Below are 24,659 nucleotides of genomic sequence, written 5' to 3' on the forward strand. Positions count from 1 at the left end.
TTTGGCATGAAGGGGGTAGACGTCTATCGCATAAATCCATCACGCATAACAATGATTTAGAGAAAACCCCAAAATTTGATAAACTAAATAATTGGACGGCAACCTCAAAACATATATTAAAATCTGATTTCAATAAGATGCTACCCTTTTTCTTTTTTTTGCATAGGTGCATTTTTCACTAACTTCCACAAGTTCCTATTTCAGGATGATTGCCCTTCTAGGTGTTATTTAACCGCAGGGTTTCACAATTGGAATGAAACAAATGCAATAGAAGAAACCAGAAACAAAAATATAATGGTGATTTATTATTTAATCTCAACTGTTAGCTATTATTCATTTCATTTAGGTTGAGTTTATCTATTTAATTTGGCATGTTATGTGTCACACTTTTAATATTGCTATAAGAAAAGTCCTACTCTCAACCAACTTTTTTACAATTTAAGAGAAAAGTAAGAAGAAGAATGAAAAAATGTGTAATAAAATAGACCACAGTAAGGGAGAGAAAGAAAGAAAAAAGAAGAAAAAGTTGTAGAAGGCAAAAAAGAAGAAGGAAGTATTCTCTGACATTTTATTTCTAGCTTACTGAAATTATTTATCATTCCCTTAAGTTTAGTAGGGCATGATTGATTTCTTTTCCCCTCCCATTCTCAAAAAAATTTGTGATAAATGCTAACCCTGTGAATATTTCAATTGTCAACCGAACATACATAAAATCATTCGAGGAAATTGTCAGTCGTGGCTAGAAGAATGATTATGAGCGAGCAGTTCGCAATCCCATAGACCATGAAAGACGTCAAAGAGTTGAAGTTTACCTTAACCAGTGAGCAACTGAGCATCACCAAGTTACATGGTTAATTTGATGAAACTCCATAGCGTTTTCGAAGAGAGTCAATCGCCTTCTCAAACGATTGCGAAAGCTCAACGATAGAAGTTTTGCATGCTGAAATTTTAAAGTCAAAATCACTATCTGACAAATGAAATTCCGAAAAATGGACATTTAAGTACAAAAATGTTGAACAAAACATCTCAAATTATTGTGATGAATGACAATAAAAGCATGTTTGGAATTGATTGTAGTACGCATACCACGAGAGGCGCTAGCCTGGGCGTCCAACATGAACTCTTCGTAAGAAGCCTGAAAAAGAACCATTAGACTCTTATAATGCTTCCAAACGATAGTTTAAAGTGACAGTGAAGGAAACGACACCTTCATTGCATCTCGGCTTTCCGTTATTCGTTCAGAAACCTTTTTGTATTCCTTCTCTGCTTCATCCATTACTTGCTGGTATGCTTGAGTCCGCATCTAAATTTTCAAAATAGAAACAACTAAGTAATTATTCATGGTTAATCCAAAAGTTTACTACGATTAAAATTAAATATCGACTCTCAGGTTTCCTAATGTTGATGAAACATAACCACACAGGACTAATCTTCAGATTTCCTTCTCCACTTGTCCTGTTTCAATTTTCTCTTAAACTAGAGACAATGTGCTGGCAATTGAAATCAAGCAAAACCAAAACAGAGGTAATTACGCAAATATTCCATAACAATCTGTTCGAATTGAATCTCAGAATCCAAATTCACTTTTCACATTTTCTAGTCCTTGAATACTTTTGGTTGCTTAACATGTTTTCTGTTTCATTTGTTTCCCGATCAACCAGGTGAGAATTAATTAATTAACAATTTCAGGAAACTCGTAGCACCTTCTTCAAAGGATCTCAGAAATGCGATGTTATGACGTTTGTGAGAAAGTGAAGGACAACTAGAGAAGAAACCTTGAAGCGTTTGTGGAGACGCGAGTTAGATCCCTCGAGATCCTTGAGAAACTCGGAGTGAGAGTAATCGATGCGACGCTTGAGATCTTCGACGCCGGAAGAGGTGAAGTTTCTGAGGTCAGAGATGTTGCTCGGAGCTCTGTGACTGCGAGGTGGAGAGGAGCTGGTGGCTAGAGTAGCTCTCTTCGCGCGCTTGGAGGTGGAAGCCGCCCTCGTGAAAATCGCCGGAGAATCCGCTTCCGGTGAACCCACCGGTGAAGCCACCGGCGACGGTGTTTTAAGGAGATCTGCCACCGTTGGTTTGGTTTTCTTTCCCGTCTTCTTCATCTCTATTGACAGTTTCAGATTGATTTTGACATTAAGCGGTTAACTTAGCGCGAGTATTTAAATTTTGAAGTTTTTCTTCTTCTTTTTTGTTTCATTCTTAAAGTGATTTTTTAAATTCGTAGCGACTAGAAAAAGACAATAAATAATTTAAATAAAAATTACTAAACTATCTCTTATATTGCACTACAAATATTAATTTTTGTCACCGAAAGTTAAGCAACCGTGTGTTCATATCAATTCAAACGAATCTTTTAGGATTTTATGTCAAATGAAATAAAAATTAGACATAACTTATTTGATAGGAAAAAAAGACAATGAAAAACATAACAAGTGATACCATGAGATGACAAGATAATGTTGACAAAGTCGTTTTCTCTCTTTCTTTAGTTAATAAATAAGTAAACCAATTAATTTGATCCACTTCTTGTGGTTTTAAGCTCTTATTCATAAGGGTTGGAGTTTAAAAAGTTTATACAGCGACAAGATGCACATTAGAACAAGTTCATACGATTAAAATATTAGTAAAAACTCTATAAGTGAATGTTGATTTATTGACCCATATGTGCGGGTTAGTTTCAATTCAAAATAATTGGATCCAAGTTAAGTAACTGGTCGCTCCTTTCTAAATTTCATCAAAAAATTTCTTACATAAAATCGAATTTTATTTTATGAAACACACTAGACTAATTTTGAAAATATCTTTTCCAAAAACACTCATCCCACCTTATTATGGATCAAAAATTTTGGAAGCCTACGATGATGCGCAAAAAGAAATTTGATGAGATATAAAAGGAAACATCTTAAGTAAGTTGTTAAGGTCGAGTTCAAATAAGACCGAGTATAGTTGATTTATTTCAATCTCAGATTGAGACATGTTTAGTTCGTGTTAGTAAAGTCAAATTAACTCAGAATCTACATCGATTCTAATTGGGTTGTGTAAGGTCAAAACTACATTGAGCCAAGTTAAGTCAAGTTTTCGTTGGGTCAAGTTGAGTCTGGTCCACTTTAGGTCAAGTTAAGTCGATACCACTTTAGGTCATATTAGATTTGATCCACCTTAGAACAAGTCGGATCGGACTTTCTTAAGCTTAATAGGGTCTTGTTCACCTTCAACCAAATTAGTCAAATTCACTTCGAACTAAGTTGAATCAAACTCATCTCAAACCAAGTTATATTGAACCATCTCATAAACAATCGAGTGAGATAAATAATAATAAGTGATTTAGTAATTTTTCTTTATTTCAAAATAACTTAATAGTTTTTCCTTTAAAAATAAGGTTAAAATTACTTTTTTGGTCCTTCTATTTGTCAAGTAATATCAATTTGGTCCTCAAGTTTTTTTGTCTCAATTTGGTCCTCATTTTTTTAAAAAATGATTCAATATAGTCCTTATCGTTAGTTTGACTCATTCTTTAAAAAATGATTCAATGTAGTTCTTATCGTTAGTTTGACTAGACGGTTTTAAAGTTAACACCACGTGTCAATTTCTAGTTTTTTTGAATTTTTTTTTTACATGTGTCACCTCACAGTTGTGTTACATGTCAAAATAATTCAATTTGGTCCCTATATTTGTTTTTAATTTCAATTTACTCTTAATTTTTGTAAAAATGAAACAATATTGTTCCTCATTAAATTGACACTCAATTTATTTTTTTATAAATCTTATGGTGATATTCTTACTAAAATTAACGTTTTTATTAAATATTTCTAGAAATATTTTAAAAAATTCAAAAAAAATTTCAAAAATTTCAAAAAAAGACAGAAATTAACACTTGTCGTTGACTTTAACGCAGTTTGGTCAAAATTAACAGCAATGATCAAATTGAATCATTTTAAAAAAAAATGAGGACCAAATTGAGACAAAAAGAACTTGAGGATCAAACTGATATTACTTGACAAATAGAATGACCAAAAGAGTAATTTAACATAAAAATAATTACTTACATTTTCTTAAATACTATTTTTGGAAAATTATGTATATTTTAAATTGAATTATTTTGTACTTAGTTACTCAAAAATAATAAGATTGTACTTAGTTAAAGAGTATAACTATTCAATTAAAAGATAATATCATATAAAAAGAAAGAAATGCTTTTAAAATAATAAAATTAATTGAATAGTTATACTCTTTAATATATATATATATGAAGAAATAAATGTTTTTATTTATCTAATAAAATAACTAATGTACTCTTTTTTTCAAAATAATTAATAATTTTTCATTTCAAAATAATGGTTATATAATTTTTTTAATGTTATATTAACAGAATTTTATATATATATATATATATATATATATATATATATATATATATAATTGTATTGTTTTTTTATTTTCAATTAATTGCTGATAAAAATAATAAAATTATAAGATTAAATGTATGTTAATGTAGTAAATATATGAATAGCTTCCGGTTATGTGTTTTCTCTACTGTTCTATAAATAAATAATTCAGATAAAATAATTGCTTCCTATTTTTATTTGTTTGACATTGATTTTTTTCCAGCAAAAAACTTTACATGAATTAAAAAGTATTATTTTTTCAATAAAACTCTTTTTAAGTAAGTTGTGCAATGAATTACTTTTCACAAGTATATTTCTTATTAATAGTATAAAAATAAATTATATTGTAGTTTATCTAACATTCCTAACCGAACAACTTAAGGATAAGTAACCGAAGATTGTCCGCTACAGACAGATGATCTAAGTCTTAACATGTTGATGTAATAATTTTTTCAGAATGATTTTAGGAGCTCCACAACCGAAAGGTCCTGAGAATAAGCGGCCTTCGACGGCCGGTCAACCCAAGCAATAAGTAATTGAATATCACATTGAGCAATAAGTAATTGAAAATCACATTAAGATCCTTCTTAATGTGAACGTGCGCGATACTGACCATGATTTGTCATTCTCATCTAACTATTCGGGCACAAGGACACAACCGGTTGGAGCACGTACGCTCAACAATGTCAGTTGAGTAGTTAAAGTAAAACAGGTGAGTAATCAAGATTAAAAAACAATTGGACTTGATTAAGACCCATATAAAAAAACTATAAATAAAAACCCAAAATTAATTGGTAAGAATTTTTACTTTGCATTTATTACAACATTAATCGTGGAACGAGAAGGAGAAAGAACACCAAACAAGAGGAGAAAAGGAGAAAAGAAAAATAAAGTAACATTAGAAAAAAAAGAGATTAAACGAGTGATTTAGATAAGTGTTCGGCCTTATACCCTAAACATAAATAATTGTTAAATAGATTTAAAAGATAAATATTTTTTAATCTACTGTATAGTTTTTTCATCGATGGATAAGGTATGAGAATAGGAGCACATCATGATTTTACGTTTTTATATACAAGAACATATATATATTATTTGAAATATTTATGTTATTTTGAATAAGTTTCTCTTTGAATGTTATACAAATTAAAAAATATTTATCTTTTCTTATTAAACAACTTAAAAAAAATTAATTAGTTTTTTCACGGAAACCAAACAATGATTGGTTAAGCATGTATTTGAAACAGGTAATTAAAAAAGGTTTAAATACCTTTTTGGTCCTCATATTTTTGTAGTGTTTATTGCAGATGGTCCTCATTCTGACAGAATGTTTAAAATGATCATCATTTTTGCAATTCGTGTTTCATCTGGTCTTTCGTTTAAATCATTAACGAAGCATTGTACAGATGACACGGTTTGTATTAGGGTGTGGTATGTGTACTGTACATAGAAACTGTGTCACCTGTACAATGTTCCGTTAATGATTTAAACGGCATTACAGAAAATGACCAAATAATACACCAATTGCGAAAATGATGATCATTTTAAACATTCGGTAAAAATGAAAACCATTTTAAACATTCTGTCAAAATGAAAATCATCCGCAACAAACACTACAAAAATAAGGACCAAAAAGGTATTTAAGCCTAAAAAAAAAAAAGCTACCGGAAAAGAAAAAAATTATCTTCCCATTAAAAATGCTTTTTATTTTTTACTCCAGAAAAAATATTTTTGAGAACTGGCTTAAAAGAAAAACTCAATTTCTTCTGCAAATAAATGGCAAGAGCATCCAAAATTTTATTTTTTATTTTTTTACCAATCAACGCTTATTAAAATTGAACAAGACAAATAAATAGCTGCACTATAGATATTATAAGTTTATTTAATTTTACTTCTATAACTTAATTGTCCTACCCTTGGTTCTATTTCCATAAGAGGGGACCATACTATCCTCGTATTAGATTGTCTAATAATGTACAGTGGTTCTTTTGAGGTGGGATCAAATCCGATCTTTAGTATCTTTTGAACAGAGAAAGGAAAAAGACGAGTGACATATATACCTACGTGAATCAAAAAAACAACAATAATAATAATAATAATTTCAAAATTTCAAATGATTTTTTTTCAAGAAAAGTAGTTAATTCTACCCAAAATTAACACAACAATTTTTATAACCAAGGAAAGGAAACATGAAATGAATAGTAAAAAGAAAAATAATGCAAATAACTATTACTGTTTTACAGAAAGCATATCTACCAATCAATCTAAAAGCTACCAAAAGAACTAGATTCATGATTTAACTTCTCTACCAAACAACTTCAAATTACAGAAGAAAAACATGCAAATCTTATTTTTCTCCCTCTTCAAATGATAACAGGAATTTTCTTATAAACAAATAACTGAGTTTCCAAAGAAATTCTAAATTATAGCTTCCAAGTTTCTAATTACCACCTCATCCATCTATTGATCAAACTAAAATCATAGACAACCAGATAGATTACCAAAGGTGTTGGATACAAAGTTGCCCTGACATGGTTTAAATTAACTAGCTTGTTTAAGGAACCTGAAGAGCAAATCTTCTTCACATTATTGAAACAAGACAGATTAATACACCAAAGAGCGATTCACCTCCAGATTGCCAAAATCAGGGAGATCAGAACTGTGGGAAAACTTCATCCATCTCTTTTTCTCCACATATTTGAGGCAAGGCTGCAACACAAGGCCTATTGCCATAGCAATGAGGCTCACAAACATTACTTTGAGTGAGGAGAAAAACAACACAACACCAATCAGTATTGTGGGAGGGATACAGAGCAAAATTGCTCCTACTGTTCCCCCTGCTACCTTGTAAGGGCGAGATGCATTGGGGTGTCTGATCCTTAACAGAATGAATGCAATAAACTCCAGAATCATCCCAAAACAGTACAAGAAATTTTCAGCAGCTACAATTTCTTGAAAGCTCATCCATGACAGTATAATCACACCTGATGCAGAAAAGAGTATTCCTACTAGAGGTGTTCCGTGGCGAGACCTCTTGGTGAAGAACTCAGGCAACATTCCCCTCTCAGCCATGCCTAGTAGCTGGAATGAATCACTGCTCATTTCAGCAACAAACATTCCCATATTTGACATGGCTGCAGCAGCCTGAAGCCACCATCTCAACCATGCCCCTCCTATGATCATAGCAACATCTGAGAAGTAGCCATCAGACCAAAGATCCCGGTTGAGAGGAACAGCACCAGTACCAATTAGGAGAGGAAAGAAGTACCCTAGAACAACTAGAATCACAGCATAAAACAAAGCCCTTGGAAGAGTTTTCTTTGGATTATCCACTTCTCCAGCAAGAGTACTTATGGAATCCCAATAGTTCAGATTCCAAAATAGAGTGTTCAGATACAAATTCCAGTTAACATCATTCAGATTTGCCACAACCCATCTTGAAGGCTCTAGATCAGGAATTGACAAGAACCCCATAACCACAAAAGGGAGGAGTGAGAAAATCCCTAAACAAACAGCTACCCATCCCACAATGACCATACCCCTATAGTTCAAGTAAGTGAGCACAATAGTTAAACCCCATGTTGCAGCAACTCTAGGTAATCCACCACCTAAAGCTGGTACTGCTGATTTCAGATAGTCAAGAAATAGAACTGGGTATAAAGCATTGTCTATCACCCCACTTAGCCATTTCATCCAACCTTGCTGAAACCCCCAATAGGGACCCAGAGCAGAGGAAACCCAAACCACATAACCACCGTTTTCAGGGAACATGGTACCCATCTCCGCCGTGATCAAAGCTTCAGGAACACTCCATATTAATGGGAAAAACAAGAATCCAAGGAGGGCTAAGAGAGGACCAGCTGCTTGCACAGTATCCTCTACCCCAAATGGCCCACCTGAAACCTCATAGAAGATGAGAAACACAAGAGGAAGAACTGAAACTTTACTTGAGTGATTTGCTCTGGTGGAAGTTGATTCACTGACAGCTACATACTCGTCCTGGGCGAATTCCCCCATTTGAATGGAAGCTTGTTGTCTATTAGCAGCCGCTATCCTTAATTTCTGTATCATATTTTTTCAAGAATCACAAAATCAGAAGTTGAGGTGTGTGGCAACAGTTTCTGCTACACTCCTTTTAGCACAATCATTATTACTGAATAAAATTCATTGAAGTCAAACTAATTACATAAAAAAGTGAGGTAAAGCAATTTTCAAATGTTTTAATAAGATTCAACAACACCAACAGTGGATAATGTGTAAATAAAGAGTGTGACTCTGAGATTACCCTGAAGGTCTTTTTCTGAAAAGATCATACACGGGCCAAATGCACAGTTTTGAAATAACACCATCAACCACAAAATCAAATGCTTTTAAGACTCCGGCTGTCAAATAAAAGTCATAAAGTAAACCCCGGTTTCGTCAATGCTGCCGCAGAAATCCCCACATCCATCAACAGAGCCAAAAACCCACCAAACCACGCAGTGAAGTGAAAAGGAAAAAAATATTACCAAGATGGGTCTACTGGGCTAATATAAATTTCAAACATTTAAAATCCAAACAAAATTCGCACGCATCAAAAGGGAGGAGCGCTAGGAACAGATCTTGGAACACCGATCTCAGAAGATAAAAGAAAGACAGTAACAACAAGCGATTCCTCCTAGGAATAAACCCATTCGTGAAAAGCTCCGAAAACTAAATTATGAGATCCTATCGAAATAAACGGCAGATAGAGAAGGACAAAAGGAAAATGATTAATGAACGAACCATCAATGATGTGCTATCCCGTCATGGTGGAGAAGATAACATTCACCATCGTGGAATCCAGCGTCAGCCGTGCGTGTCCACTCACAACACAAGAAATACAAAAGTAGCTTGAGAAGGAAAGGGACCGAGAATCTTTATACAGTGAACATTTTTTGTGTGTAGAAAAGGTGTATATGGTTTTTGAATTGTTGTTTCATAACATAAGAACTGAGTAACGCGAGTTACGCCGACATCCAAATGAACTGGTTCGGTTTTATTTTATTCGATTGTTTTGGTTTGTTATCTGATCATTCGAATTAATATTAAATTTAAGATATTCTTTACTAGACCACACTAATTAAGAAATTACATAAATTGTTTTTATAAAATCATATTTAAGTCTATCAAAAATCATATAAGTGTTGTTGTGCTTTATTCTATTATTATTGAATATCAAATATTTATATTTTAAATATAATTTTAATTTTAATCTTAGATTGGTTAAATTTAACAATTGTTTCAAAAAAAATAAAAAATTATCAGCGGTCCCAAAGACTCACCTTTTCTTGTCTGTCCCCGTGTCTGGTTCTCTTTATCCTTTCTCTACTTATATTTTTGTTTTATCTATTTTTAAATTATATTTTAATATTTAAAATTTTCACGATAATTAAAATAAAATTACATTACCTTTTATTGAATTCAGCATATTGATCACTTACTTTAAAAAATAGGGAAAAGAAAAAAGTTCCAAATGTAGTTTTAATTATGGACACGCATGAATAACGTGAATTAATATAATAAGAGTGGGACACAATAATCACAAAAAATACTGTTTTTTAATGAAATTAAATTAACCCATAATTGTGATCCTGAGATATGATAAGAGGGGTCACATTGTCATTATAACTAACTTAGTGACAATTACCTTTATAACCTAAATATTATTAATTAAGAAAATTTAAAAGTGGGTATAAAAAGCTGTCATTATTTAATGAAATATAGTTAATAATAATTTAAAACCATTACTAGTTATGTAATTTCACGGCATCATCTTCATTTGAACATAATATTCGGTCAAAATTGATTTTAAAAAATAGAAAGAGAAAAAATAATAATTTATAGAAAGTGAACATCTTCCTTTTACTCTACGTTATAAAAAGAATACTTTTTTTATTTTTAAACATTTGTAAAAGAGTTTACCCAAACATATTTTAAACGTTTTCTATACAGTTTAGAATGAAAACATAAAGCAAAAACACCAAAAAGGTAACAAACATGTTTTATTTATTCCAATATCCAGTCCCAAATACAACTTGCAGGTCTAAAAAGTAAACATCTTCGGGTTTTTTCTTTTTTACAGTATATATGAATATTATCTTTATTAGCGAAAATAAGACGCACACGTGTTGTGTTGTCGTTTTTATATGTTTATATTTTTAATTTTTATACAAATTTAAGTTAAAATTAATAAAAAATACATAACTAATTTTTAAAATAGTTGCTAACTATAAAATTAAAAGAATAAATATATACAAAAAAATTTAGAATAACACTTAATGATAAACTACTTTTAATGTAATTAATTTTTAAATAACATTTAAAGATAAACCTAGAATAACAAATCATAAACACAAACGATTATATTTTTTATATATCGTTATAGATTTATTTTAAACTCATTAAGAGATTATCAAAATATATTTTAAACGTTTTCTATACAATTTAGAATTGAAAACGATAAATAACTCCTAAATGAATCACTAATCTAATTATAAGTTCATCTCCAATCTAAAAATTACATTATAAGTCTTATTTTATTATATGTAGATATCTTCATATAAATATATATATATATATATATATATATATATATATATATATATATATATATATATATTATGATCCCATTTAATAGAATTTCTAACAAATAAAATATTACATAATTATAATAATATAAAGCAACGATAGGAAGTATATCATAATTTAACCATTACAATCCTTCAAAATATATTGAAATAGAGATATCATAGTACAAATCAATGTCATAAACATGTTTCATAATGCAAATTAGTTTACCAAAAGATTGCTGACATAGTAAAGAATTACAAAGGAAATAGTTTTTCAAAGGATACTCAAAAGAACAATATCTAGAACCTAGTATAAAAAACAACATCCCCCCATTTGTGCGATCACAATCTCCCTATTTGCTCACACCAACATTGGTGATCATTACAAAAAAGAAAACACCACAAGAAAACATAATACAAACAGGAAAATGGTAAACTAGAGTAAAATATTTTTAACAGGTAAAGAAGCAAGCTATTATCAAACAGAAGCAACATGTGATAACAAACCAAGACATACCATTTAACTCAATTATCTGGATACATGTAGTGAGATCAAATTCACTGGTTGCTTAGTGGTCTTTATTGTTCTGTAGAGTAATTGCCAATGACTTTCACCCTATCACACACAAGGTTAGTCCATAATCATCTAAGACCATTATCCGGCCAGATACTAGGACCTCTTGTTGCTCTCATCACATGAATCAGTCTACTATATGTGAGTTTGACTGATTCAATAAAGTATTAGGATGCAACCTTACTTAAATCCTTATTTCATTACATACAATATAATAAATTTCTTATCAGATTCGTGAAATTACATCTGGCACATACTATGTATATATACTCACACATCCATTATCATCACATACCAAGCACAACAAATTTCAGTCTCATTTCATCACATAAAACATACATGGCATCATACTTCATGCTTTAAAGAGGTAAATCACTCAATCATGGAAGCAATCAATTATGTTGTCAATTTCGCTCAAGCTAAAGAGTTTTCGCTCAAACGACAAAAGTCTTTCGCTCAAGCAAAAAACTCTCGTCTGGACGAGATTGCAAACAAAGAGCATTTGAAACATCTATGAGTTATCGCTTAAGCTAACTCGTCTTGCTTAGGCGAGATTACTCTCCCTCAGACGAAATACCCTCACTCAGGTGACAACTAGAGACAAAGAGCAGGGACAAGTTCCTGTTATTCTCACTTGTGCAAAACACTCCTCACTTGGACGAGAATAGCAGATCCTCACATGTGCTCACACATGCAGAGCCAAAAATTAGAGAATAAACAATATACAGTTCAATGCAAACATCAATCCAGCAATAGAAAACACATACAAGGGTTAAAACAAGCAAATCATTTTGAAAAACTTATAAACCCTAACTTTCTTTATCTCGACTGACGCTAAACTTTAGGAGAAGAGAACCCTAAATAAAAAAGCACTGAAAAATCTAATAGTCAAAGAAGCTGACATGCATACTAACAAGCAATAAACTAAAATATAAAATGTTAATCTACATATGAATTTATTAATTTGTATGTTGATAGTTATTACAATTCGAAATAAATTGAATTCATATTATAGCATAATCATATGACTCATACATGACTTTGATTTATTTTAAAAAATGGAAATTATTACTAACCAAAATCTTATTTGATCTACATGACTTCTACCATTGATATATGTGCACAACTTCTTTTAAATGAGTAGTATTATTTTGCCTGACTTACTCAACATCGTCATTTTTTTTATGTAAATTTAGTGCAAAATTGTAAAATTTTAGTTTATATATATATTTATATATAAAAAAGATCTTTTACTATAAAAATACCCAACCATAAATCTATAAAAGAAATGGTGGCATTTCAACTATATATATTTTTTTAAAATTGTAATTTTGGTAGCTTCAACTATTATTTCAGAATTTTATTTATTTATTTTTTATAACTTTAGGTTTTAGATCTTGAAAAAAACGCAAGTTCAGTCATAATTTGAAATTTTATATACATTTTTTTAACATTTTAACTAATTTAAACATCTGTTGATGGTACTTAAACAAATATGTTAAATTTAAGATTCAATTGAATTAAATAAATTAAATAAAAATAAATAGAACATATTCAGCTTTTTAAAAACCTAAAACTAGAGTCAATGGAAAATAAAATGACCAAAATCACTATTGATAAAATCAATCAAGACTAAAAATATAAAAGGAATACTAGGAGCACTTCCTAACATTTAAAAGAAAAAACAATTAAAATTGATTGAAAATCATTGATTTTGCTGAGTGTTACTTTTCATAATTTATTAAATTTCATTAATTTTAAATAAAAAAGACTGTATCTTCCTTCCGTCACATAGCTAATAAATAATGTGTACATGTAGGATGGTCTAAGTACGATGAAATAGTGGAGCAAAACATGTTTATGTACTATGCAACCGTGCTGTTAACCCCACTATTTCCCTCTCATTCAGGTGCTTATTTTCTTCTCACATTAAAATCCAATCAGAAGAAAAAGAAAAATGCTAAATTGTTGATTATGAATGATGATAGCAACAGATGAAAAAGGTTGAACTTGTAACTTTTAATTAAAATTTAATTTATAGTTCATTTATAATATAATATTATTGATTCAGTTATATGGATAACTCAAAATACATGCATATTTATATATATATATATATATATATATATATATATATATATATATATATACTAGTGTAAACACAGGCGCTATCGCGCCTGTGTGTACGCATTTTTTGAATTATATTAATAATTGATGATATTGTAATGTTATTAATTTAATAAACAAAATAAAAGTATATTTATAAAAAATATAATAAAATGTACGGAGAAAATAAGAGAAAAATAACTGTTGATGAATAGTAAGAGAAAAAAAGAAAAAGGAGATAAGTAAATAATTTTATAAAAACTTGTAAAAGTAACCGTTAATTTTTAAAAATTTAATAAATAATTAAATTATAAAGGGTAAAGTTGGAATTATGAAATGTGGACACAAAAGAGGGAATCCCCTTTATATATAGTTATATATATATATATATATATATATATATATATATATATATATATATATATGTGCAAATAAGATTTAGACTGTCAGTTAATAAAAAAATACACTTGTTAAAATAATAATTATTAAAATAAAACTTTATTTATATAACCATTTACTGTACACCATGTAATATAAATTATTTATCGTATTAATGGATATACTATTCTCTTCGTATTAAGTTAATTTTTTTTAATGTTAGTGTAGTTTTTGCAGAGGACAGTATATATAATAATTATTAAATATTTATTTTAAAATTTAATTTTAAAAATAAATAATTTATAATTTTTTTAAATAGTTTATTTATTGAGTAAATAGTTTATTGACGAATTTGATTAATGATCAAAATTTGTCGATAATAATTAATGTATATTTATGATTGGATTTGTGGTAGTTGATAATTACGAACAAATTTTACAATTTATCAATAATATTTATCAACGATTATTTTACGATAGATCTTTTGTCGTAAACTTGTCGAATTTTTATTATTACTCTTTAATTAGTTGTACATGATTTTATTTATTGTAATGAAACTATATTTAAACGATTATATATCAATTATATATTTTTTTAACCGAAAACGTAAGCGAAACTATTCAGTCACAATTTCCATGAATATGGTTCTTTTCTTTCTCGCAACCCTAAATTACTCATAAAAAATAATAGTATTTTATATCAACAACTCTCGTTCTTTTGAAATATGCATTCATTTTATACCTTTTGAATGAATAAGTTAGTATTTGTTCTCAGAAATATATATAAATTATGTGGAGATTAAAATAAAATGGAAAGATATATATGAAAATTAAATTGAAATGAAGACAATGATAGTTAGAAATGATATTGAAACGTGATAATACGTGACATTAACAATATTACGTGTCATACCAAAGACTTGATATGTGAAAGAAATTACGTATTGACACATGATACACAATTACTATATTTATATTGAAAAAGACCTAACTAAAATATTTTTTAAAAAGTTAGGACTTAATTGACATAGTTTTAAAAATAATTACCAAAATGACACATCCGATAAGTACCATATGACTAATTAAGTCTATAATTTAAGATTATTTTATGTTTTTATTGAGAATGAATTGAAAATAATTAAAGTCATTTAATTATTACAATGAAAAAAAGTCTTTCATTCTATTACTAAATTTATTATCAATTTATAGAAATTATTTATTTTTGTGATGAAATAAAATATTTGATAATATATAAAACTATTAATTATTACTTTATTTAAATTTAATTTTATTATTTTAATTAAATCAATTATTATATATTAGTTAAAATAATTGTATTTAAAGTATATTTTATTAAAAAAATTAAATAACTTAAATATATTTTTATAATAAAAATATAATTACACAAAATTTATGAAACAAAATTTTTATTTCAAACTTTAATTATATTTTTATAAACTTATATGCATATTATAAATATATTTTCCTTTTTTAAACATACTGATATTAGTCAATGTAAAAACCAAAGAAATCTAAACATCATAAATAATATACGAATAATGATATCTTTACTAAATATATAACACTGACAATATAGATAGCTAAACAACATGATGCTTTTTTTTATTGGGTCTGTAGAGACTGTGTTGGATTATAATTCTGTAGCCCAATACTGATCCATAAATATTAACGGGCCTAAAAAGTCATAAAACCTAATGCAATCTGAACCGTCAAAGCTAGGTGTTGTGTGTCATAGACTACTTTAAAAACAAACACAAACCCTAATTCTGCCTCCGTCTCCGTCATTTCGCAGTAGCAGTTCCCGTGCGTGAAGGAGCCTAAGGTAACTCTTACAACGACTGCATTTCTCTTCTTAGAGCTTATCTCGCTGTTACTTTCGGTGGCATTGTTTGCTTATGAAAATTAGAGATTCTCCAGTTTTCGTGTAGTCTTTTATGGATTCTTGTAGTGTTTTGTGATTGAATTATACTTTGAACTATCATAGTTTCTGACGTTCGAGATCTCTCGATTTTGGTATTGATTTATATTCTTGAACTGTTGTTGTGTTTTTTTACAACTATGGCTCTGAATTTGTTTTATTTTTTCTGTTCTTTGTGATTATAACTCTACTAAGATAGATGTACTATTTATGAGATTAGCTTCTCGAGTTGTGAGGCTAATCTTCAACTCTCATAAATGTTATATCAGAACAGAGCATGTATTCAGCTAGCGAGTCTATCCCATGTTTTATTAGACGAAACTATGCTAAAGAACCCTTTGCATCTTATGTGTACAATCATCTGGTTTTATTACTGTTTTTAAACAAAATTATTTGGTAAGTGTGTTAACACATGAAATAATAATGGTCTATTATAGATGAATTCCTCTTTATTTTGTCTGCACTAGATTTAATATTTAATTTTCTGTTACTATGTTGCTTATTGAATATATCTAAATTCGTATGGTGGTTGTGGTTTATGATTCATGTACTCTGGTTACCATTTAATCAACCAAACTCATTTATTATGAATGACTTTTATAGGTAAGCTAAGCCATGGTTAAGCATAACAATGTCATCCCCAGCGGACACTTCCGCAAGCATTGGCAAAACTATGTGAGGACATGGTTCAATCAGCCAGCACGAAAGACAAGAAGACGGTTGGGTAATTGGCATACTTTCTTCCTCTTTCGGAACCCTTTCCTAGCTTTAACAGTTATAATTTTCTAACAAGTTTAAACTGTTGCATTGTTCAGCTCGTCAGAAGAAAGCTGTGAAGATTTTCCCAAGACCCACTGCAGGTCCTCTTAGACCTATTGTACATGGTCAAACTTTGAAATACAACATGAAAGTTAGAGCTGGCAGAGGATTTTCTCTTGAAGAGCTGAAGGTAAAACTTTTATTTCCTATCTCCTGTTAAGATTCATTGATTAGTATCCACTGCTTGTAATTATTGTTTTTGGACTTCAAATTGAAATTTGTTACTCATTTTTTGCGTACTGAACAATGAATAATTTTTGATGAGTTAATGTTTTGGAAGCATGCTTATTCCTCGGGATTTTTATTTCAATTTTTCCTTTTGTTTGCTCGATGTTGATACAAGATAAAATTATCATAAAGTTTTGTTAAGCATTCATTTATAAAATGCAAGTGTGTAAAAGACTATGAGTTCTGCTTTTCTATATGTCATAGGCTGCTGGTATTCCCAAAAAGCTTGCTCCAACAATTGGAATTTCTGTTGACCACCGCCGCAAGAACCGTTCTTTGGAAAGTCTGCAAGCAAATGTGCAGAGGCTGAAAACATACAAGGCCAAATTGGTTGTCTTCCCAAGAAGGGCACGCAAGGTCAAGGTAGTGCATATGTTGAATTATCTGTTTTGATTGTGTGGCCATTTCCTTCATGTTTGATGTTTTAATTTATGCCAAAGATCTAAAAGAGGAAAAATGTTTGCCCCTTCGCTTTCTGTTAATGTTTTGTAGGCTGGCGACTCTACTCCTGAGGAACTTGCAAATGCAACGCAAGTACAAGGTTCATACTTACCTATTACTAGGGAGAAGCCGTCTGTTGAACTTGTGAAGGTCACAGATGAGATGAAGGCATTCAAAGCTTATTACAAGCTGAGACTTGAGCGTACAAACAAGCGCCATTATGGTGCCAGACTGAAGAAAGCTGCTGAGGCAGAGAAGGAAGACAAAAAGTGATGATCTTTTTGTAAGTCCCAAGTTTGTAGTCCCTTCCCTTCATATGATAGTTGTTGCAAGACAATTTTTGCTCGAGATTAGTTTTATTGAGAACATGTTCAGTCGAAAACGTGATCTCTTTACCTATTTTTATTTTGTTGGTTTACCTATAAACCTTTTATTGTCTGGATTATTGGGCAGTATTTATTTTTGTTGAGGATGTTTCTAATTGCTGTTCGCATTACTATTTACTTAACAACGGATGGGAGAACTTAAAGAATTTGAAAGACATTTTTATTGGATGCATAAAAAAAATCTTCAACTGTTTTTTAGCAAATCTTCAATTTATATCCTTTTGTGACATTAATATTTATGGCCTATATTACTTTTGTTCTATATTTTTAGAACAATTGTAATGGTGTGGTAGAATACAATTGAAATTTAAGTTATCATTTTATCTGGTCAATAGTGGAAGCATGTTACAATATAAATATGGACTCTGAAATTAACTTTTTTATCTTTTTTGAAGTACCTATGTATACATTAACATGACACTTTTGACGATATAAGCAATGCAGGTATGACTATTTATCAATGTACAGTGTAATAATATAATGACGACATCATTATTAGATTTAACAAAGAGACTTAACAACAAAAACCCATTATAATTTTTTTGTAACAAAATGGGAAAAATTAAAAAATAAACTGAAACCAAAACCCAAACATTGCTGTGAATTATATTAAAATGGTATAATTTCTAGGTTCACCGAAATAAGAGTAATTACTTATAGAACGTAAATTTTTATTTCACGAGAGTTTTTTTTGTTTTCCGCATTTTCAAATATATTGCCTCGTAACTCTTATAAGAAAATAATTTAAAGTATACATATCTGTGGAAGAATCTATGAACTTTATAGTGCTGTATAGAGAACAAAAGTGAATGAATCTTTTAGCATCACTCTAAGATCATACTATTGAATTGAATCTCATGGTAGCTAGGTGAAGGTATGATCCACACTTTTGTTGACTGCTTCTTCTCATATTTGACTTGGTGTTTCCTTTGCAATATGTTTTGACTTATATTCTTTTCTAGTCTCGCTAGTAATTCAGTAGTTGTAAATTCAGACCTAATTACAATTCCAAAGTTACCTTATAATTTAAACATTATAGTAAAGATAAAGAGAACGATTCGTAAAATCTGAGTTCATGAAATACTAAATGGACAGCAAAGAATTATTTTGTAAGTAAAAATGTTCTGGTTTCTTTGAATGCCTTTTTCTGCAAATTCTCTTAACCTTATTCAATTTCTTTTGTTCATTTATGTATTTATCACAACTTTTTCTGAAACATACATACAAGCACACACATATAATTATATATAATGAATTTGAATTTAAGAGATATTTTCTTTTTTCGTTCAATGCTTCTTGTAATATCTAAAACCTTCTCAATTTTTTTTGTTGATTTATGCATTTGTCAGGACCCTTCTGAATAAAAAAAATGTATAAATGAGGTTGATGGATGTAAATTATAATGTAAGAGAATTTTTATGTTTTTCAACAAAATTTAGAAATTATTAAGTAAATTTTATCCATAAAAAAGGAAAACTATAAAGTAGAATACATCTCTTAAATCTATTGAGTATTACATCGCATGATATGCTACATGAAGGATATGAATTCATTTATTTAATAGACGGTCATGAAATTATGGCAAATAAAAACACAACATGCATCGGTTTAACTTTATTAGCTAGTACTTCTGTTCTTATTTATAATAAAAACACACCTTCACACATATTAAAGAAATAACTAAGAACATTAAATTTTACTAATCTTTATATATTTTGGTGTATCAGAGTCTGTCAAAAATTTGATAAATTAGGTTAGAGCTTTTAATCCATCAGCTCAATTTAGTCTATATCGTGAGATTAGTAGGTGAAACGTGAGGTGGAATCTGCTAACTTGTATCCTTATGTAGTAGAATAAAATAAAAAATCTGTTATCCTTATATAATCAAAGATCGAACAATAATTAATGTTTAAATGTTCAAGAAAAAAATTAATAAAGAGAATAAAAATAGTTTAAATTTATAAGATTTGAAAAAAAAAAGTATTACTATATAACATGTTACCAAAATAATCCATGGCTCTGAATTCAGCTTATTTTTCTCAATCGCCAACGCCTGAGATTCGAAGACATTAATTATATTAATTTGTAGTTTTGGAACTTTGAGAAACGTATCAAGATGGCAAACAAAATGAGACAAATACCAAAGCTATCGATAAATAATTAGTCTATTACATCCAAATTTTCAACTATATAAATATATATAAGATAAATTCAGATCAGTGAAGATAATTTTCACTAACATCGATTTTATGAGACTAGGTGCATTTATATTTACTCATTGATATTATAAAATGATTAATACAAAAACCAAAAAAATTAGAGGGATAAATAAAATTTAAAATCACTTCTTAATATTAAAATGATTAACAAAAAGATAGAAAAATAAAATAAAATAAAATTGAACATGAAACTTTGTTTTAGATCCATAACAATTTTCTGTTCCATAAAATAGATTCTGCTTTACTCACCAGCAGAAAAGACCTTTTTGATTCGACTAAGCTCCTTGGTAAGATCAACCACATTCATTCTTTCTTTTGGTGGCTCCTCAGAACAAGCAAGTCCAATCATGAAAAGTGAAACTATGCATTTCTCGACATTTTGATTAAGATTCCAATTGTCTCCATCTGATGTTGTTGCTTCATATGTTTGAATAAGTCGTGGATCCAAAATTTGCAAAAGATTACTAGGAAATGAAATTGAAACAAAGTTACGAAGATTTAGACCATCTTCAAACATTTTATCTGTAGGTCTTTTTCCTGTGAGAATCTCCAACACCAGAATTCCAAAGCTATACATGTCACCCAAAGTTGATACCTCAGAACTCATTCCATACTCTAAACATAAGAACAAGAAAAAAAAAACTGTCAATGCACAATACGAAAAAATTGACAATTTGACACAAAAAATATCAAAATTTGAAAGAAAAACACAAGTGATTCAAAACTTCTGAATGTACCTGGAGGAGCATAGCCAATAGTACCCTTTATTCCAATTGTACTTGTTTTCAAAGAAGTGGAGCCTTCAGTATCTGAGAGAAATCTTGCTATGCCAAAATCTGTGACATGAGCAATCATATCATCATCAAGAAGGACGTTACTTGGCTTCAAATCACAGTGAATGATTGTTGGCACACAATCATGGTGAAGATAATTTAAGGCAGTGGCTACATCAATGATGATATTTAATCTTTGATCAAGACTCAATAATCTTGGATGTTCTTCATTTAGTGCCATTGGGTGTAGCCATTGCTCCAAGCTTCCATTTCTCGTGTACTCAAAAATTAAAGCTTTAAATTCTTGACCTTTGTAATCTGTGCTAGAACAACACGTCAAAATCTGAACCAGGTTTCTATGTCTAATACTTCTCAGTGCATTGCATTCAACAAGGAAACTCTTGTGAGATCCCTTTTGTTTAAGGTTTAGAACCTTTATGGCAACAACTTTATCTTCTAACTCAAGAGTTCCTCTATAGACAGAACTAGAAATCCCACACCCTATCAAATTTGTAACTGAGAATCCATCAGTTGCATTGTATAAGCTCTGGTATGAAACTTTAGCTAGGAGGTTTATTGTTGGTGAATCCAAAGAAGCTTTTTTAGTCTTTTTCCTCATCCAATAGATAGTTAGAATAAGTAGCATGAGAAAAATAACAACCACACTAACTATCACTGACACTATCATCAATTTGAACTTGTGTTTTACAAGTTTCTTACTTTTGACAGGGCATGATGGTAGGTGTAGTTTTGAAATACCTCCACAAAGGCCACTATTTCCAGAAATCACTACCCCACTTGCATTTCGGAAGACACCTTCAGTTGGAACCTCACCATTCAACATGTTAAATGACACATTCAAGTATTCTAAGAAAGAAATTGTCTGCAGAATCTTAGGTATTGATCCAGATAATTGGTTTCGTGAAAGGTCTAACTGTTCAAGTCCTTTGAGTGATGCCAAAGAGGATGGTATGCTTCCTTGTAAAGAATTCCCTTGCAAATAGATTTGTTCCAACATTATGCATTCTCCAATGCTTTCAGGAATGACACCTGAGAGATGATTATCAGATATGTACAATGAATTCAGATTTTTTAGATTGGCCACTTCTTTTGGTATGCTTCCACTCAATGAGTTTTCTGACAAATCCAACACGTTTGTTAGAGATGAAAGCCGAAAAATCTCTATGGGTATGATTCCTGAAAGGTTGTTATTGGAAATGTCCAAGTATTGTAACTTTTGACAGTTTCCTACACTTGGTGGAATGTTTCCTTGTAACATGTTTTCTCCTATTTCCAAATGAAACAATTGGCTAAGATTGCCAATCCAGGATTTAATATCTCCTGAAAGCTTGTTTGAGCCCAAATTTAACATCTGCATTTTCTGAAACTTTCCAAAAGTTGTTGGGATTTTCCCACTGACAAAGTTATACTCCAGTGCCAAAATATTTAAGCCAATTAGATTTCCAAGTGCTGCAGGAATTTCTCCAGATATCTGATTACCTCCAAGATATAGTTGAGTGAGTTGAATGGATAAGTTGCCCAAAGAATTTGGCAAATGGCCTCCAAAATTGTTGTAGGCTATATCTAAGACATTCAACTTAGTACAATTTGTTAATGATTCTAAGAACACCAAATCATTACTTGAACTTTCACCTAGAAAGTTCTTATCAACAACAAAATAATAAAGATCTTGTAGCTTCCCCATGTTTGGAACTCCACCAGTGAGGCTGTTTCCACCAATTTCAAATATTGAAAGATTAGATGCATTTGTGATGGATGGTGGGATTGAGCCTGAGATTTGGTTGAGATTAAAATAAAATACTTGGAGATTGGATAGGGTGTTAAACATGTAGGGTGGAAAAGAACCATTAAATTGATTTTCTGTAGCTGAGATCACAGAAAGAGATGACATATTATAGACACACAAGGGAATTGTTCCACTGAGTTTGTTCTCACTAAATGAAAGAAGCGTCAAGCTTTTTAGACGACATATTTCTTGTGGAACATTTCCCTCTAAATCGTTGGAAGCCACAGAGAGACGAATCAGTGATGAAATATTTCCTAAGAACGATGGAATTCCCCCTGTGAATTGATTGCTATAAAGTGCCAAAAGTTGAAGCTTTGGAAGTGAAGCAATTTGAACAGGGATTTTTCCATTGAGATTGTTCCCATTCAAGAGTAAAGTTGTGAGATGAGCACAACCTGTCAAATTTGTAGGAATTTCACCTACTAAAGAGTTATTTAGAAGAGAGAGTTTCTGTAACTGTGACAATAATCCTAACTCTTGTGGGATTTTTCCATGGAAGCTATTGTTTGCAATGTTGAAATCTGTCATAAAAGAAAGATTGGCTACATGGGGAGATATGAATCCCTTCAAGTTGTATCCTTGTAAGTTCAAGTGTGTGACTCTTTGAAACATGGAATTGCATGTGACTCCATACCAGTTACAAAAGTGAGTAGAAGTATTCCAGGAGAGGAAGATTCCATGTGGATCATCGGTTATGGAGTCCTTGAATTTCAGCAATGCTAGATTATCAGTCTCATTTCCTGATGTAAAAGCTGCTGCATTTGGTGTAAAGCATAGTGTGTTGATTGTGAAGAGAGAAAAGAAGTGAGCACAAATGGACCAAGATGTGAGTAAGATGGAAGAAGAATACTTCATTTTGATGAGAAATTGAAGGTTGGTTGATGGTGATATTCTATTGTTGGATCACTTTATATAGGATTGGTAATTAACATTTTTATTCACCATATATATATATTGAATAAACTGTAACAGTCATATTGGACATTAAAACTAGACTTTTGTGAATATATCATTTTGACTTTTTTAAAGATATTGGTTAAGATTCATTACTGAATCAAGGTAATATTTCAGTCTACACTACATTATTTTGATTTATTTATATTTATTAATTATTTGTTTGTTTTATTGTTAGCCATCAAAATCATAGTTGGGTTGATTGACATAAACTACGTTTTGTTTGTCACATAGGTGTTGTTTCTTATGTTGCGAATAGTCTCAGCTTTTATCACTTTGTTCTTTTCTTTCAGCAACGTTTCCTTCTGTCGCAATTGATACGACGTCTTATTAGGAGATGAGCATCCAATAATGAAAAGTTGGGCCAAATTAATAGCTTTAGTGCCTGGCCTTTTTATTAGTAAACTAAGTGACAGATGGGCTTGAGGCCTACATGAGTTACAACCCACAAAAAAAAAAGAAAGAGAAAAATTGCGAATTTCATCCTACACCCTCATTTTTTTAATGCACTCCACAAGGAAAGAAAAAGGTCAAATTTGCCCTTTTCTTCTTCTCTCCTCCTCCCCCATATCACCTCCATACTTTCCTCCGGCTTATCTTCTTCTTCCACCTCCACACTATTTTCTTTTTCCACCTCCACTTCCACTACCATCTTCACCTCCACCCAATATTCTTCTTCCACCTCTATCCCATTTTCTTCTTCCATCTTCACCCTCAGGAACATTCACAAATTTTCATAAAAATAAACGAAAATATCACAATAATATAAAATGTGAAGAAGAATATGGAAATCAATTATGAAAGATGTAAAATATAAGTTTTAGATTTCACAATCCATGTGTATTTCATATACAATTCATACTATAAAATTACATTATGAATTTATAATTCGAAATATAAATTTACATTGTCGATTGCACAATTCAAAATATAAAATTACATTATAGATTATAGTCTAAAACTATAATTACAACATTTGAGAATAATTGAAATTTTAAAAATATGAGGTTCAAAAAGAAATGAAGATAGAGAAAGAGATTCCCATAAACTTAAAAATTCTA

The 24,659-nt window shown here is 30.3% G+C and overlaps 4 protein-coding genes across 6 annotated transcripts; 1 reads left to right on the forward strand and 3 right to left on the reverse strand.

Moving 5' to 3' along the window:
• Positions 1 to 540: 540 nt before the first annotated feature.
• LOC114174298 (uncharacterized) lies at positions 541 to 2,222 on the reverse strand. Its single transcript, XM_028059117.2, has 4 exons — positions 1,776 to 2,222; positions 1,208 to 1,303; positions 1,087 to 1,135; positions 541 to 940 (listed from the first exon to the last, which is right to left on the reverse strand). The coding sequence occupies exons 1-4, from the start codon at positions 2,100 to 2,102 to the stop codon at positions 852 to 854; spliced, it is 561 nt and encodes a 186-aa protein (XP_027914918.2). The 5' UTR covers positions 2,103 to 2,222; the 3' UTR covers positions 541 to 851.
• Positions 2,223 to 6,580: 4,358 nt separating this feature from the next.
• Positions 6,581 to 9,379, reverse strand: LOC114173465 (putative polyamine transporter At1g31830). Of its 3 annotated transcripts, XM_028057896.2 has the most exons (3): positions 9,150 to 9,362; positions 8,671 to 8,767; positions 6,581 to 8,447 (listed from the first exon to the last, which is right to left on the reverse strand). In XM_028057896.2, exon 3 carries the CDS (start codon positions 8,400 to 8,402, stop codon positions 6,990 to 6,992), a length of 1,413 nt encoding a protein of 470 aa, XP_027913697.1. In that variant the 5' UTR covers positions 8,403 to 8,447; positions 8,671 to 8,767; positions 9,150 to 9,362; the 3' UTR covers positions 6,581 to 6,989. The 3 variants fall into 3 exon arrangements, with proteins under 3 accessions (XP_027913697.1, XP_027913695.1, XP_027913696.1); XM_028057894.2 differs by lacking the exon at positions 8,671 to 8,767 and having other exon boundaries at positions 9,150 to 9,379; XM_028057895.2 differs by lacking the exon at positions 9,150 to 9,362 and having other exon boundaries at positions 8,671 to 9,140.
• A 6,367-nt stretch (positions 9,380 to 15,746) lies between these two features.
• On the forward strand, positions 15,747 to 17,940 carry LOC114166199 (large ribosomal subunit protein eL13z). Its single transcript, XM_028050889.2, has 5 exons — positions 15,747 to 15,875; positions 16,575 to 16,695; positions 16,787 to 16,920; positions 17,223 to 17,381; positions 17,511 to 17,940. The coding sequence occupies exons 2-5, from the start codon at positions 16,587 to 16,589 to the stop codon at positions 17,730 to 17,732; spliced, it is 624 nt and encodes a 207-aa protein (XP_027906690.1). The 5' UTR covers positions 15,747 to 15,875; positions 16,575 to 16,586; the 3' UTR covers positions 17,733 to 17,940.
• Positions 17,941 to 20,305: 2,365 nt separating this feature from the next.
• LOC114174606 (receptor kinase-like protein Xa21) lies at positions 20,306 to 23,499 on the reverse strand. The gene is made up of 2 exons (XM_028059435.2): positions 20,802 to 23,499; positions 20,306 to 20,679 (listed from the first exon to the last, which is right to left on the reverse strand). The coding sequence occupies exons 1-2, from the start codon at positions 23,497 to 23,499 to the stop codon at positions 20,306 to 20,308; spliced, it is 3,072 nt and encodes a 1,023-aa protein (XP_027915236.2).
• Positions 23,500 to 24,659: the final 1,160 nt, after the last annotated feature.

The sequence above is a fragment of the Vigna unguiculata genome, chromosome 2, assembly GCF_037176805.1.
Source record: "Vigna unguiculata cultivar grain cowpea cultivar isolate G323 ecotype 2 chromosome 2, ASM3717680v1, whole genome shotgun sequence".
In the NCBI taxonomy this organism is placed as follows: Eukaryota; Viridiplantae; Streptophyta; class Magnoliopsida; order Fabales; family Fabaceae; genus Vigna; species Vigna unguiculata.